General features: G+C 41.5%; 1 protein-coding gene and 1 non-coding gene across 7 annotated transcripts in view; both read left to right on the top strand.

Moving 5' to 3' along the window:
* Window positions 1-15,414, top strand: part of PRRC2B (proline rich coiled-coil 2B) — a 202,285-nt gene that overhangs the window by 181,327 nt on the left and 5,544 nt on the right. For 5 of the 6 annotated variants that reach the window (XM_073600503.1, XM_073600505.1, XM_073600507.1 and 2 more), the window contains 6 exons: window positions 2,032-2,129; window positions 5,950-6,077; window positions 8,377-8,617; window positions 8,700-8,861; window positions 9,484-9,575; window positions 14,843-14,918. In XM_073600503.1, coding sequence (XP_073456604.1) covers window positions 2,032-2,129; window positions 5,950-6,077; window positions 8,377-8,617; window positions 8,700-8,861; window positions 9,484-9,575; window positions 14,843-14,918 — 797 coding nt within the window. The remainder of the gene's footprint in view (window positions 1-2,031; window positions 2,130-5,949; window positions 6,078-8,376; window positions 8,618-8,699; window positions 8,862-9,483; window positions 9,576-14,842; window positions 14,919-15,414) is intronic. The other variant, XM_073600506.1, reaches the window with a different exon arrangement.
* LOC141109142 (small nucleolar RNA SNORD62) lies at window positions 2,176-2,257 on the top strand. The gene has a single exon (XR_012236153.1). It is a non-coding gene; the product is annotated as a small nucleolar RNA SNORD62 (small nucleolar RNA).

The raw sequence follows: 15,414 nt of genomic DNA on the forward strand, positions 1-15,414 counted from the left end.
GGATGGTGTGTTTCACCACACATAGCATTTTGCTTTTAGGTACCCCACATGGCTTCTTGCAAACTGCAAACGGGACTTCTTATGTCTTTCTTTCAATGATGGCCAGATTCGTGGGGTAATTAATAGTCGTCCTGTGGACAGAGTCTCCCACTTGCAGCTCCTCCAGAGTTACCATGGGTCTCTTGGCTGCTTCTCCGATTAATGCTCTCCCTGTCAGTTTAGGTGGACGGCCATGTCTTGGTAGATTTGCAGTTGTGCCATACTCTTTCCATTTTTAATGAACAGTGCTCCGTTAGATGTTCAAAGCTTGAGATATTTTTTTAAAACCTAACCCTGCTTTAAACTTCTCCACAACTTTATCCCTGACCTGTCTGGTGTGTTCCTTGGCCTTCGTGATGCTGTTTTTTCACCAGGGTTCGCTAACAAACCTCTGAGGTTTTCACAGAACAGCAGTATTTATACTGAGATTAAATACACACAGGTGTACTCTATTTACTAATTGACTTCTGAAGGCAATTGGTTCCACTAGATTTTAGTTAGGGGTATCAGAGTAAAGGGGGCTGAACACAAATGCACGCCACACTTTTCAAATATTTATATGTAAAAAATGTTAAAAATCATTTATCATTTTCCTTCACTTCGCAATTATGTGCCATTTTGTGTTGGTCTATCACATAAAATCCCAATAAAATACATTTACGTTTTTGGTTGTAACATGACAAATTGTGGAAGATTTCAAAGGGTATGAATACTTTTTCAAGGCACTGTATATACAGTAGTACCTCGGATTACGAGCATAATTAGTTCCAGAAGCATGCTTGTAATCCAAAGCACTACTATATCAAAGCGAGTTTCACCATAGGAATCAATGGAAACTCAGATAATTGGTTCCAAAGTGATTGGTGATGTATGCTGTACTGTATTTGGCCAGAGATGCGGGGGCGCCGGTGTATGCAGTACCACATGTGGCCAGAGGTGCGGGGGCATTGGAGACACTCAGGATCTGAGTGTCTCCAGCACCTCTGGCCAAATGCGGTACTGCACACCCCAGAGACAACTCTCGCAAATAGTCAGGATTTTTTTTTTTAAATAGCTCGTATTGCTGGCATGTTTTTCGAGATGCATGTTCCTGGGCTGTTAAACTTATCCAGGGGAGTTTTGGGACATGATATGCATCTGTATTTTTAAAAGACTCACTAAGCGGCCTATTCATGTAAACTGGAAAATACCTCCAAGTTCTTATCCATGGCCAATAAGACTGTATAATTTTTCAGAGAATGAAACCTTTAACTAAATTGAGCTAGAGCTCAGTTTTTCTTTTGTCCATTTTAAATAGGATTGGTGAAATAGGTGAAATTAAATTAAATTTTTACACACGTGTACGTGCAAATACGCGCAGGTGTTATACAGCCTATTCCTTTGTTTCTTTCTACCAGGAATGCCTAATGTTTATATGTCAGTACTATGTGTAAGTACTGAAATAGAAATGATTTGTTTTTAACCGCTTGACCTCCGGAAGATTTACCCCCTTCATGACTAGGCCATTTTTTGCGATACTGCACTGCACCCCCCCCCCCCCCCCCCCCCCAAATAGAGTTTTCTTTAGTTCTTTAGGTGGTATTTGATCACCATTGGATTTTAATTGTTTTGGTGCTATACACAAAAAAGCCAACCAACAATTAAAAAAAAAAAAATTTCTTTCTGCTATAAAAACACATCCAATATATATATTTTTTAAATCAGATTTCTTTATAAATTTAGGCCAATATGTATTTTGCTACTTGTTTTTGGTAAAAATAAATCCTAATAAGCGTATATTGATTGGTTTGCGCAAAAGTTATAGCGTCTGCAAATTATGGGATATATACCGGAATTTTTATTTCCCTTTTTTTTTTTTTTTCTTTTTTTTTTTAATACTAGTAATGGCGGCGATCAGTGACTTATAAAACAGGATAACTACCCTTTTACCATCAGTGTTACTTATACTAGAGCATTTTAATTTATTTTACAAATTTGACTTGTTTATTTTAGGTAGCCACATCACTCCACTGTATCTGGAAAGTCACATGTTTCCTGGCCAGCCCCGCCTAGTTCAGCAGACGATACCTCAACAACAAGGATATCAGCAGGTCTGAACAATGCAATACAGCTAATATAATGTATAGTGTGTATTGGTCTCTGTGATATTTCAATAGATCCTGCTGACCCTTCACTATGTACTCTGAAGGGATCTGAGGAAGATGCTTTTACTGAGAGACTACTTTAATGTTGAAAGGGTTTCCACCATTATTAAAAATAACCAATATAAATAGATATTTGGTGACGCTTCTTCTGATGAACGCTCTAATAGATGTTCATATTTTCCATACTTAGGAGAGTTACAGACAAGTTTACATATATCTAGTGTCAAACGGCTTCACTGTCTACATACATGATCCAGGTTGGTGACTCCTGACAGCCTTCTGAGATTGCACCTTCAAAAACAAGTCAGCAGTAACAACTTGGTCATTTGCATCTTGACAGGTCCACTTTTAACACATCTTGTAGTTTGCCACTGGTCATTAAAAAGCATTTGTAAATGTCATCTGCCTTTGATTTTGCTTTCAACAGCTTTTCAGCAGGTACTGGGTGCCTATCTATCAATGTCTTAAGGTGCCCTTTCATGCTGATGGTTGTAGCTTACCATCTCTTATGTTTGCATGTGGTTTAGGCCTCTTTGGTCTCTGCGTGCTTTTCAGGCACAGAAATGGCTATGGAACTGCCAGACATTGGTATTTTAGCAAAGGTATATCTAACTTGAATAGCCTAGCCCTACACCATTTTACATCTATTTCTTTCTCTTCCATTGAGATGCACAGAAAGTCTTAGTATGTGTGACACATTTGGAAGATCCTCACAAAGGATGCCAGCCTATTGGGCTGGGAAAGGAGTCTGGGGCACAATGTTGGCTCAGGGGACTTGGAAGTCAGAGGAATCCCATTTCCCAATCAACATCCTGGAGCTTCAGGTGTTCTGGCAGTTCTAGCAGCACTGCACCGCCTGGCTGAAGAGTGATGCATTCTGCTACAGTAGTGACATACTTCAACCATCAGGGGGAAACCAGAAGTCTCGCCACAGCAAGAGAGGTAGATTGAATCCTGTCTGGCAGAACTTCTATTTAGCCTTGTCCAGATTACATTCTAAGCGTGAACAGTTGGCAGGCAGACTTCCTCTGCAAGCAGTCTCTTGATTACAGGGGAGTGGCACCTACACCTGGACAAGTTTCAGAACCCATGTCACAGATGGGGAGGCACCAGATGTGGACTTTCTGATCCAAGTTCAATACAAAAATGCATAAGTCTTCAGGTACAGGGGGTTCCTCTACCACAGGGGTCTCCAAACTGCATCCTGTGGGCCGGATCTGGCCCTTTGCCTTTATCTGGCCCTTGGGGCACTATTGCTTTGACTGATGCAAGACACTATTCCTCACAACGACACCAGAGATGGGGAACGAATTCTTCAACTGACACCAATTACGAGGCACTATTCCTCCCACTGACAACAATTATGTAATTTTTTTTTACTCCCACTGACCACCAAGCCTATGACATTGCTTCCACTGACGTTGGGGCATTTTCTACTCCCACTGGCCACAGTCCGGCCCCCTTAAAGTTTGAAGGGCAGTAAACTGGCCCTTTGATGTTTGAAGGCCCCTGCTCTACCAGAAGCAGTAGATGCTCAGTAGGATCAGTACATCCTGATTTACACCTTTCCTCTCAAACTTTTTGTCTGTTCCACAGAAATGAGACAGAGGGCGTTATGGTGATCCTTATAGCTACAGATCGGCTCAGGCGGATGCGGTACATTGACCTAATAAGAAAACTGAGAGCGGATGCTCTGTAGGCTCCTTGAGATGATCTGCATCTTCTGTCCCAAAGCCTTTAAGCCAGACACCATGAAGCAGGGTGGTAGAGCACAGGTTCTCAAGGAAACATGTGTGACATTCCACAATGTCCTAAAACGAACAGATCCCTGCATCCACACCAGTGATGTGGGTGCAGGAAACCACACCCTAACACCCCCCCCCCCTTCTTTGGAGACGTATTTTGGCAGAGGAACAAAGGGGAAGCTACACACAGAATTCATCTGGTCCATTGTCTGCACTCTTATCCACTAATTTCTTGAGGCCATCACCTCTGCCAGACAACTGTTTGAGCTGTAAAGCCCTCTTCCTGGTCTTACACAAGGACAAGGTGGTGACTCACAACTTCCTTTTTACCTTGGGTAGTTTCGACCTTTTACCTCAAACAGACAATCATTCTTCACTCCCTCCATCTGACTCCAGTTCATCAGAAGATTTCCCTCCGTTGCCTGGATGTAGTTTGGACTGTGAGTGTCTCACAGCCACTGCTTCTTTCAACAAAACTTTGCCGTTCCGATTAGTCCCTGTGAAAGGGCACCAGCTTTTCTCGTTTTACCACTTAGCAGTAGCTCAGACAGACCATTATTCAAGCTTATAGTCTTAAAGATCGGGTTTCCTCATTTCCTGTCAAGGCACTCTCTACTAGATTTGTGAGTGATTCTTGGGCATCAAGTTACTTTACCAAGATTTTCAAGGCTGCCAGCTTGTCTTCTAAGTTCACATGTTCTGCCAGGTGGATGTTCAGGCCACAATCTGTAGCCATTTTTGGGTGTAAAGTCCTTTAAGTGATCTTTGTTTTTAGTGGACCTGTTAGCATGTGTTTGCTGTTGCTCATCCTTCAGTTGGACATATGTGGACAAGGAGTTTTCCATTGTCACAAATTACTGTCTGATTCTCCCTTACATCAACAAGGGTGTGATTATCACTGGGAAAGAAGGACAAAGAAAGCAAAAAATAAAATGTATTTAGTTTCTGCACTTGCCAACACCCCCACCCCCCCAACAATGAAGTAGCCCAATGCTTCCTGCCCTGGTGACACGCTGTCACCAGGACATGAACGGAGGGTAAATTTTCCAATGGTAGATTTTAACTTCTCTTTACTATTTAGAGAAGATCTTTCTGGATGGCTGTTTTAGTTTGGGTTTCAATTATATGTTCCTCTGTAAGGCTCGATTCACGCTGGTGCAGCATGCGCTCTGACTTTGGGAGCACATGTCGCATGATGTGTATAAATCATTAATTCCCTATGAGAGCCGTTTTAACTAGTCCGACATGTGTAGGTCCGACTTTGAAAAGGGTTCCTGCACTACTTCTTGGTCCGACTTGGGCACGATTTCAGCCCGGTGATTTGAATGCAAGTCACATGCAAGTCACATCTAAGTCGGATCATCATCTTCACTGATCTGACTTGTGGCATGCGACTTGTGCTCTGCGGATCTTAAAGGGGAACCCCATGCCAAAAAAAAAAAGAGGGGTACCCCCAAAATCCATACCAGACCCTTATTCGAGTACGTAGCCTGGCAGGTCAGAAAAGGGGGGATGAGCAAGCCCCCCCTCCTGGTATGTATACCAGGCCACATTCCCTCAACATGGGGGGGTGCTTTGGGGCAGTGGGGGTCTCTGTGCCCCCTCACCCTAAAGCACCCTGTCCCCATGTTGATAAGGACAAGGGCCTCTTCCTGACAATCCTGGGTGGTGGTTGTGGGGGTCAGTGGGTAGGGGGCTTATCAGAATCTGGAAGACCCCCCCCCCCCCCTCCATGTATGTAGTATGAGTATGGGGTAAAAACAGTACAGTAAAAAAAAAAAAAAAACAGTAAGGGGCGTGGGTTTTCCCCCTTAAAATCAATACCAGACCAAAGGGTCTGATATGGTCTTTGGGACTCTGGGCCCCACGCTGTCCGACTTTCATGTTGGAACAGTGTGAACCCAGCCTAAAAGTCCAAACTGATCTCAGAAGCAATGTACACTGGCATGAATGTTGAAAAGATCATTGAGGACAGATGCTGTTTGAATAGTAATGTTTATTTTTTTCTGTCTTTGTTGCAGGCAGCAGCAGCCCAGCAGATCCCCATTTCTCTTCACACTTCTCTGCAGGCTCAGGCCCAGCTTAGTATGCGTGGAGGACTCCCTGTTTCCCAGTCACAAGAAATGTACAACTCCATGCAGCCCTTCAGGTAACTTTGTTTATGATTAGCGAAACAGAGAATGTTATGTGTCTTGCAAAAGTTACTGTGTATACAAAGGGGGTGGAGGTGTTTCAGCAGAAAACTGACATTTTAGTTTTTGATAGCTGCTGATAAGTTTAATAACCAGCTGACATCCCCCTCATTAGATGCTGTGGCAAGTCACATAATTTGTTAATATTGAGAATTCTCCACTGGCACACTTATGTAGCAGCATGCTGCTGATGACATATTAAGAAGAAAAAAAGTTGCACAATAAACAGCTTTCTTTGCACAAATTAGTCACTCTGTCCCTTTTCCCCCACCACCCCCCACAATACCTATTATTTTGTATTGGGAGAAATGGTCAGGGGCTACTACTAAATGCAGATGTAGAACTCATCCGGTATGCTAACTGTGTGATGTTGGAAAGGAGTGTGTGCTGTAATAAATTAATTATGATCTTTTTATTCTTTTGCTTGATTCTATATACATGTTGTAAAGAAGCAAACAAAAGTATGAAGTTTACTTTGTGATATGTATTTCATTGTTGTACTTGATGTACATGTTTAACTAGTATTAGCCTCTTCATACACCTGCATTACCAGGCCACTTTTCAGTTTAAGGCCTTGTTCACACCATACGTAGAGATGTCAGATTTTCTGCACGAGCACAAAAAAGCAATTGTTCTTTATGTGCCCTGTTCACAACACTGGTATCACATGCAGAAATCTGCAACACGTTTGCAGTTTTCTGTGCAGAAAATAAACTGACATGACATCCAACTCTGTGTAAATGGGAAAACATAACTGATGCGCATGAAAAATGATGTCTCTGCAAGTGAAATCTCTGCGCTTTTCTCATCAGTTTTCATGCACATATGGTGTGAACGAGCACTGAATGCTATCATAGTGACTGACAATATCCTGGTCATGCAACTTTCTATCCAAAATAACTTTATAACATTTTTGGGGGGACAGATTGAACTTTCTGTGTTATTGAACAACCACCTTTTTTGTCGTAATATTAATGGAAAAAGACTAATCATGGTTTCCCTTGCTTTGTTCTAAAACCTACCAAAAATGCCAGGACAGTACAATGCCACCCCCGCCCCCCCCCCCCCCCCCCCCCCGCAATTCCCCCTTTTTGGCAGACCTTCCAATAAGATCTAACTTTTTGCCATGTTTTTTTGAGATCTGAAAAAACAAGCTGGTTATGAGGTGGTTCAAACTTACTAGATACAGCACATAATTAACAGGACAGGAGGGAGGAGCTGGTAAAGAGGTTAATGTAGCTGAGGGCGTTAACTTTAAGGATAAGGGAGGTGAAGGTATTTAAAACAGAACTAAAGTTCCGCTGTCACAATCAGCAAGCAGGCAGATTTTTTTTTATTGCAAAAGAGACATGCAAAAAATACACCTATCTTCCTGCTTGCTGTTTTCTTCGGTGATGTAAAAATGAGCTGCGCTTCCTTTGTGCCCTGATGCCGACCTGCACATGCACAGGACTGACGTCCTGTGCTGGCCACTGAAGACTGCCAAAGACTAGCACCCAGGAGACGATGCCTGCGAGGTACTGGGACTATTGAAGGAAAGGTAAGTAAGGATGGAGATGAGATGTACCGGGAGGGGAGTTTTTAAAAAGGCCCAGCATCTGTTGCTATATATCCTTTGTTACATTGATTAAAAAACAATTCATAGGATCATCCTTCCTCTATATTTGAGAGCACTCTTCTCTCACAGCAAACAGTAGTACAGAGCCACTCTGATTGGCACTGTGCATTTTACCTATGTTCTTCACTGCCTAATAGTGCAATCATAGGCATTGTGCACGCTCCAGGCACATGCATACAATGTTTTTCCAAGTTGCGTAAAAGTTTTTTTAAAAGGCACTCCAGAATGACCCAATCGCAATTCCATCATTTTCAAATGTACAGAGATAAGCAATTGGTTAGGGGCCTATGAAATTTAGACCCAACCCCAGGAGCACCTTGGCATTTTTTGGTTTATAGTGGGCCCTGGCTTTATCAGCTGCTGCCAGAGGCATAACAGGCTTAATTGGTGATGCAACACACCAGCTTCTTTTAACAATTGCAGTCAGTATTCAGAAATCTGGCATTTTCTTAAATTGTTGTCTTCAATCATGCCTTTATTCCCTACTGAACCTAGTTACTGCACACTGTCCTCTGTCACAACATGTACCCAGGGAACTTATGACTTGCTTGGGTAACAGTTTTGTAAAGTGCTAAATTCTTTGACCATGAGTTTGCTGTAATTGTGATTTGCTGAAAGGTTAACCCTATTATCTTTAGGTCCCAGGTGTACATGCACCCCAGCTTGTCCCAGCCCAGTGCCATGGTACTGGCGAGCGGCACGGGTCTCAAGCCTCAGTACTCCCCATTTCCAGGAATGCAGCCTCTGGAGATGGTTAAGACACAGCCTGCATCCCCTTACCAGCCCATGAGTGGAAGTCAGCAACTGGTCTATGAGAGCCAGCTGAACCAGGCGGCAGGTATTGGCACCTCTCAGATGATTGACTCACCACTTACGCAGGTAAATCTCATACATTGTGTTTTGTGAGCCTGAGGTTTTTAAATCGTATTTTAAATTGATGCATAATACTTGGTTTCTGCAGTTAACCATGCCGATGGCTGGCTCTCAGCTTCAGATGCCCCGGTATAGCTCTGGCCAGCAGCCACTGCTGCTACCACAGTCTATTCAGCTGCCACAGGGACAAAACCTGCCAGTTGGAGCTCCCAGAAGAATGCAGCCTTCAGTATTGACTACAGGCCGAGAAGTAAGTGAGGGCTAAATGTTAAGCTTTGTGAAAAATAAGGCTAACAGCAGCAGATGGCTAAAAGTATAAGCTTGTCAGTGCATAACAGCTGCTACAGAAACTCTCACCACTGGTTTCTGCAGACTTGCACCATAGATATGCGAATTAGGCATTCTTTCTTTTGCCATCTCACAATACTGAGCCTAGAGTTTGACTTTCTCAAAGTCTTAGTTACGTTGGCTCACCGATCACGTGATCGCGTGGATTGCTTGTTAAATGCCAGGCTCTGTACTGTGTGATAGGAGAAAAGCGCATACCTGACCTTCACTATGCAGATGTGATAGAAACTACTTCAGGCTCCAGGTTGAGTTTCTGCAACACACAGGTATGTGCTGACAGCTTGTAGTGAGCCATCTGATAAGGCCAGAATATCTCCCCTGGCTTAGTCACTTGTGCATGTAAATTTCTGTGTTTAACATTTCCAAAATGGAGCTAAAGGATGCTTGAAAGTCTTCAATAAAGTTGCTTGAAACTGCCTGTAAATTAGCCGTATACACTGCTGATATACAGTTTAAAGCCTGTATGAACAAGGCATCATGGTAATTGTTTTTTGTTTTTTTCTTTCTTTTCTGGTTCCCTACAGTCTTCTCAGATGGAAATGAAAGGATACCACTTTGCAGACGGTAAACAGGGCATGCAAACTGCAGCATCTGTGCAAGCCCAGCACTCCTACAGGTAAGGATAGGTTTCTGATTGGTCTTATTGTGTGTTGTTTTCAAAGGTGTCAGTTGTCATTTCTTCTGATGTCAGTTTTACACTATAACTCAAAAATACATTTCTATGTAGTAAAATGAAGTCTGGTTGCAAGGGGTCACTGAATTTCACACATATTCACTGCTTGATGCGCTGCATTATTTAATTATTACCAGTCCTATTTTTTTTTTCACAAGTATTGAAGAGCATGTCTATTCTGTGTATTTGTCCTATTCTTGCTGTGGCTCATCAGATATTTTAAAGGATAAATGCTCTTTCAGTATTTGCCATTGTTCTTGTCCCTGCAGCTTGCTCAAAAAACAATTGCAAGGGCACCTCTTTTACCATTATTTTCGGCCAATGATGAAATTAAACATAATACATTAATCTGTATTAGGCTCGTGGACAGAATAACAATTAAATGAAAGATACTAACTTAGAGGGGATTTTTTAATTAAAGCAGAACTTAGTAGACACCATTAGAACAGGCCCTCTACTCTACTGTAAATCACTGTATAACAGTACAAAAATGTAGCCGTGGGGGGAAAAAGGAATATGGAAAAGGAAAGAGGTTCTATAGTGCGAAAAAACGGTGGTTAGATATGCATTCTAACTTTTTTGCCTGCAGAGACTAGCATCATATAATGATTCATAAAGGAAGGGGGTGATGAGTGGATCTCGCAAGGTTCACTTTAAGTACTGCTAAGTACAAATTAGGCATTTACCCTCTAAAATAGTAGTATGTTGAGTGTGCTTTGGAAAAGAATCCTACAAATGGTAAATCTACCAGTGGAATTGTTCCCCACCCCCCTTTTTTTTAATTCTGGTTTACAAATGGTGAACTGGGGATCTTCAAATGTTCATGTCTTTCTTATAAGCCAGACTTTCAAATACAGGTCCCTCTGCAGATTGAAAGCAGTGCGCTTCTCTTTGTGCAGCAGCTGCTTCTGGCTAACACAAGAGGGAATAGAAGGAAAGCAGCAGAAGAGAAGTACACAGAAAATAACTAATGCGCAAAAAAACAAATTCACCAATACAGCAAGGGGAAGCCGCCTACATAGGAGAGTGTACCCACAAAACTCAAAAACTGATAAAAAGAGAAATATGTGGCGCTATCCCACTTAATAAGCAATAATCAATCCTAAAAATATGTGATAGTAAAGAAATAAATGATCGGCAATGGTGACACAATGATAAAATGTAAACACTGACAGTGCTAACGTGGACCAAAGCAGTGAAGTGGATATATGCTAAATATCAATGTGCATATAATTGAAAACCATAAGGACATGACAAGCATAACAAACATATGTGGACTGATGAATAATGAAGTGTCCAAAAATGTAACCATAAAACGAAACCGAAAACGCATGAAATGCGACTAAATGACGGCATCCAGAATCTACTAAAAATGGAAGTGCAATAGTAAACATAATAAAGCAATGTACAACACCAATGACGCAATGATAAAAAATGCAATACTAGCAGTGCTAACATGCAATGAAGCAGTGAAGAGAATCAAAGCCTAAAGTGCAAGTGAGCATAAAAAAGGAGACCATTGAAAATGTCAAGGGTAATAAAGAAACTCAGTGAACTAATGGAATATCAGAATACATACAGTGCTAAAAATAACAAATCCAAAGTGCAATCCAAAATCGCATAGAAAGCGACTAAATAGCTGCACCCAAAAACTGCTACAGATGAAAGTGCAATAATGAGCATAAATAGCAGTGTTCTCTATGGTGAAAGCTGCTGCTACATACAACAAAAAGAGAATGTCCAAAATAAAAACATTTCAAAAGTTGCATGTAGTGCGATTCCCGATGACAGCCCAGTGTAATTTTCTACAGATGGTGCAAAAGTGCAAGTACCTGATATCTAATAGGTGGGTCTGATCTTGTTCCGGGGGTTCAGTAACAGTTTCCCCAGCCTCTCACCTGAAGTTGCGGCCCCCAATGGGCCGAATCGAGCATATGCCGACAGGCGTTGAAATGATATCCTGGGGATCAGCTTCCAGTGATTGCCGCAGCCCTCGGAAAACGCAAATACACCAACCGCAGCAGACACTCAGCAGACACTCGTGAAACAAGCGTTGCGTCACACCACATGTGACTTTATCACCCTTTGATAGTCACGTGTGGTGTGACGCAACGCGTCAGGGAGGAGTCAGGTGCCGCTGCTTCCGGGTACGGCCGAACCCAGAAGCCTTTGCTTGTATTGAGGAAATTATCGATTTTTACTGTAAGTTGCTACTTTTTATAAAAAATAAATCTTTGAATTTACCGCACTATGGAGCCACCTTTTTTTTTTTTTCTCCATCATCCTTTTGAGAACATCTGAGGACGTGTTTCCACACGAGTGAGTGTCTGCTGCGGTTGGTGTATTTGCGTGGGCTGCGGCAATCACTGGAAGCTGATCCCCAGGATATCATCTCAACGCCTGTCGGCATATGCTCGATTCGGCCCATTGGGGCACTTGCACTTTTGCACCATCTGTAGAAGATTACACTGGGCTGTCATCGGGAATCGCACTACATGCAACTTTTGAATTGTTTTTATTTTGGACATTCTCTCTTTGTTGTATGTAGCAGCAGCTTTCACCATAGAGAACACTGCTATTTATGCTCATTATTGCACTTGCACTTTCATCTGTAGCAGTTTTTGGATGCCGCTATTTAGTCGCTTTCTATGCGATTTTGGATTTATTTTTTAGCACTGTATGTATTCTGATATTCCATTAGTTCACTGAGTTTCTTTATTACCCTTGACATTTTCAATGGTCTCCTTTTTTATGCTCGCTTGCACTTTAGGCTTTGATTCTCTTCACTGCTTCATTGCATGTTAGCACTGCTAGTATTGCATTTTTTATCACTGCGTCATTGGTGTTGCACATTGCTTTATTATATTTACTATTGCACTTCCATTTCATGCGTTTTCAGATTAGTTTTATGGTTACGTTTTTGGACACTTCATTCTTTATCAGTCCACATATGTTATGCTTGTCATGTCCTTATGGTTTTCAATTATATGCACATTGATATTTAGCATATATCCACTTCACTGCTTTGGTCCACGTTAGCACTGTCAGTGTTTACATTTTATCATTGTGTCACCATTGCCGATCATTTATTTCTTTACTATCACATATTTTTAGGATTATTGATTATTGCTTATTAAGTGGGATAGATAGCGCCACATATATTTCTCTTTTTTTCAGCAGAAGAGAAGACTGCTCAATTACTCCAATACAAAGTCCATCTTTACCTCCCTCAACTGGTGTCTGGGGAGGAGTTCCTGCAGTAATATAAGTTGGAAGCATACCAATTGCGGGGGGGTGCTGGTGGTGTATCGGAGTCTCCTTATTAGCAAAACGGTTACCCTTTGCATTTGTTTTTTGAATGCTGCAGGTACAAGTAACATTAAAGGATAAGTGCTGAAAGTTAATTCTTTAAATATCTTAAATTTCAAACTGTTTTCTGCGCTTTCTGTTTACTGTATAGAATAAATTGACTGCCTTGTTGTGTGAAATTATCTGCAAGGAATAGTATCCTTTTCTGCTTGCAGCAACCAAGCATAATCTCTGATTTTATAATCTATCAGCAGATGCTATTTGGCAGTGTGTCTGTTTGGGTAGAACACTGCTTTTCAGATAGTTTGATTCATGAGATCAGTTAGAATCTGTCCAACCAAAGTTAAAATAATGCACATTCATTGATGCAAGCTCACTGAATAACCAGTAATCTTCTGTCACCCAGATTTAAGTAGATCTTGCAGCTCCAGTTTCCTGTTATGTCCTCTTATCAAAGGGGTCTTGCCACTGCCGCATTTGTTATTGTAAAGTGACTCTTGTATGGACAGTGAAAATAATGCTTGCAGTGGGTTGGCGGAGTTGGGAATTAAACGGGAGAGTGACATCTTTACATAATATAATAACATAAGAAGCAGGTGTGTGTGATTCAGTTTGCCTGCAGCCTCCCTGTATCATTTTGGATGGATTTAGGCTAAAGACAAGCTCTTTTTTTGCACTGCATCAAACAATTGAAAAAAATAATAATTCTCAAAACCTATCCACATTGTTTTATAAGCATGAGCTCCATCGTTCTGCCCTGTGGGAATCTCTTGCCATTGAAACCCTTATTACATATTACTCATAAGTGCAAGACACTGTGGCATGTTGCGGCATGTTTTAATTGTGAGAATTCTCCACTGGCATGGTCGTTTAGCAGCATGTTGCAAATGACATGATAAAATAAAAAAAATTAAGCAGTGAACTTGGCTCTGTTAAAATAAATTGCGAAAAGCCACATGACGCCTGAGCTTTTACACACATCTGTGTACTTTGAGGTAGGGTGTTCTTGTTTGGCCTAAACTTGTAGCAAACCTGAGCAGTTTATGTACGATGATAAAAGCGGAGACTTCAGGGAAAACCACCAGAACAATCCAGGGATATAGGCAACTGAGGTCACCTGCAAATCTTGACCTTTCCTGTAAAAGTCCAATTGGGTCTGATAATCTTTTATCCCCCTGTATGCCAGACATCATTTTAAATGACCAATAGGGAGACTTGTGAGGTGGGAAAAGAGGGTTCATGCTCCGCATGTACAGTAGAAATTGAAATGTGCAAGAAAATCTTGCTACCTAGTTCAATCTCCAAATCTATTGATGGTTTTAATATGCTCAAAACACTGAAGATAAAATCTTTTGTCATATGCTTGGTTTGAATTTCCCAACTTTGTAGTGAATCTATGACAACAGATGTCAAAAATTGATATGATGGCAGATGTAGTAAAGCAGCCCTCTAAAAGGAGATGCAGCTCCTGTACACACGGGACATAAAGGGATGCTACAGTAAGCTGAATGTGTTTATCCATTCATTAATCACCATAGAGCCTCTTTGTCACTGCTGCTGTGCATATCGGAGATCAGCATTTCTTAAAACACTTACACACAATGCCTGTGTGTCCAAAGCATAAATCAGTGTAAAAAGAGCCTGTGTGATATCAGCCTAACCCTTTCAGATTAATGTACCTATTATGTATTTACCTTTGCATGGCCTTATTTTCTCATGCATTTCTGACTGACGTAGCAACCTGTTCAGGCAACGGGTGGATTAAGGCAGGATATGCCTCCACTTTGTCTCTACAGTCACCCATCTCATCTGTCTCCTCCATAGCCCATACTCTTTTTGAGGAGGCATTAGTTGTGGTTGTGTGCATTACCTGCTCTGAAACCATTGCCTTTCATTTTAAGGCCAGGTTCAGCTAGTCCCAGCGGGAAGTCACCAGGACCGGTGCCCTCGGCCAACTTGGGACACTACCCTCAACAGGTAAATCCCTGTGATTAAGTGGCCCTTCCATTAGATTTGTACATAGTCTATGTCCATCTCTGGACAGGCAGCCGAGGAGACATTAAGAATAAGTCTACACTGATTATGAAGCTTAGACCAGGCTATTAAACAATCCTCCAGCCTGGTCTTAAGGTCGTATATCCTGCCTGCTCAGTTCAGTTTGCATGCTTAAAAGTGTTTTTTTTTGTCTTGTTGAATGAGCTTCTCCCTGATATTATTTAAATATTAATTTTAGAGCTGCCTATGAATATGATCACGTTAAGGTTTTTTCCATGTGTTATAACCTTGTGCCAATGTATTTTATGTGATCTGCAAATGTCTTGTGATTTGCCTTGATGCCGGTCTTGTGTGTGCAGATTTTTCCAAAGTTTTTTTGCTTCTTAAAGGGCATGCCTCAATCTTGTGTACACATACATGAGTGTAAATAGGACTTCTGCATAAATGCTGTATAGGACATTAGACTAAGCAGGGTCTG

The sequence above is a fragment of the Aquarana catesbeiana genome, linkage group LG09 (genome assembly GCF_042186555.1).
Source record: "Aquarana catesbeiana isolate 2022-GZ linkage group LG09, ASM4218655v1, whole genome shotgun sequence".
NCBI classification, from domain to species: Eukaryota; Metazoa; Chordata; class Amphibia; order Anura; family Ranidae; genus Aquarana; species Aquarana catesbeiana.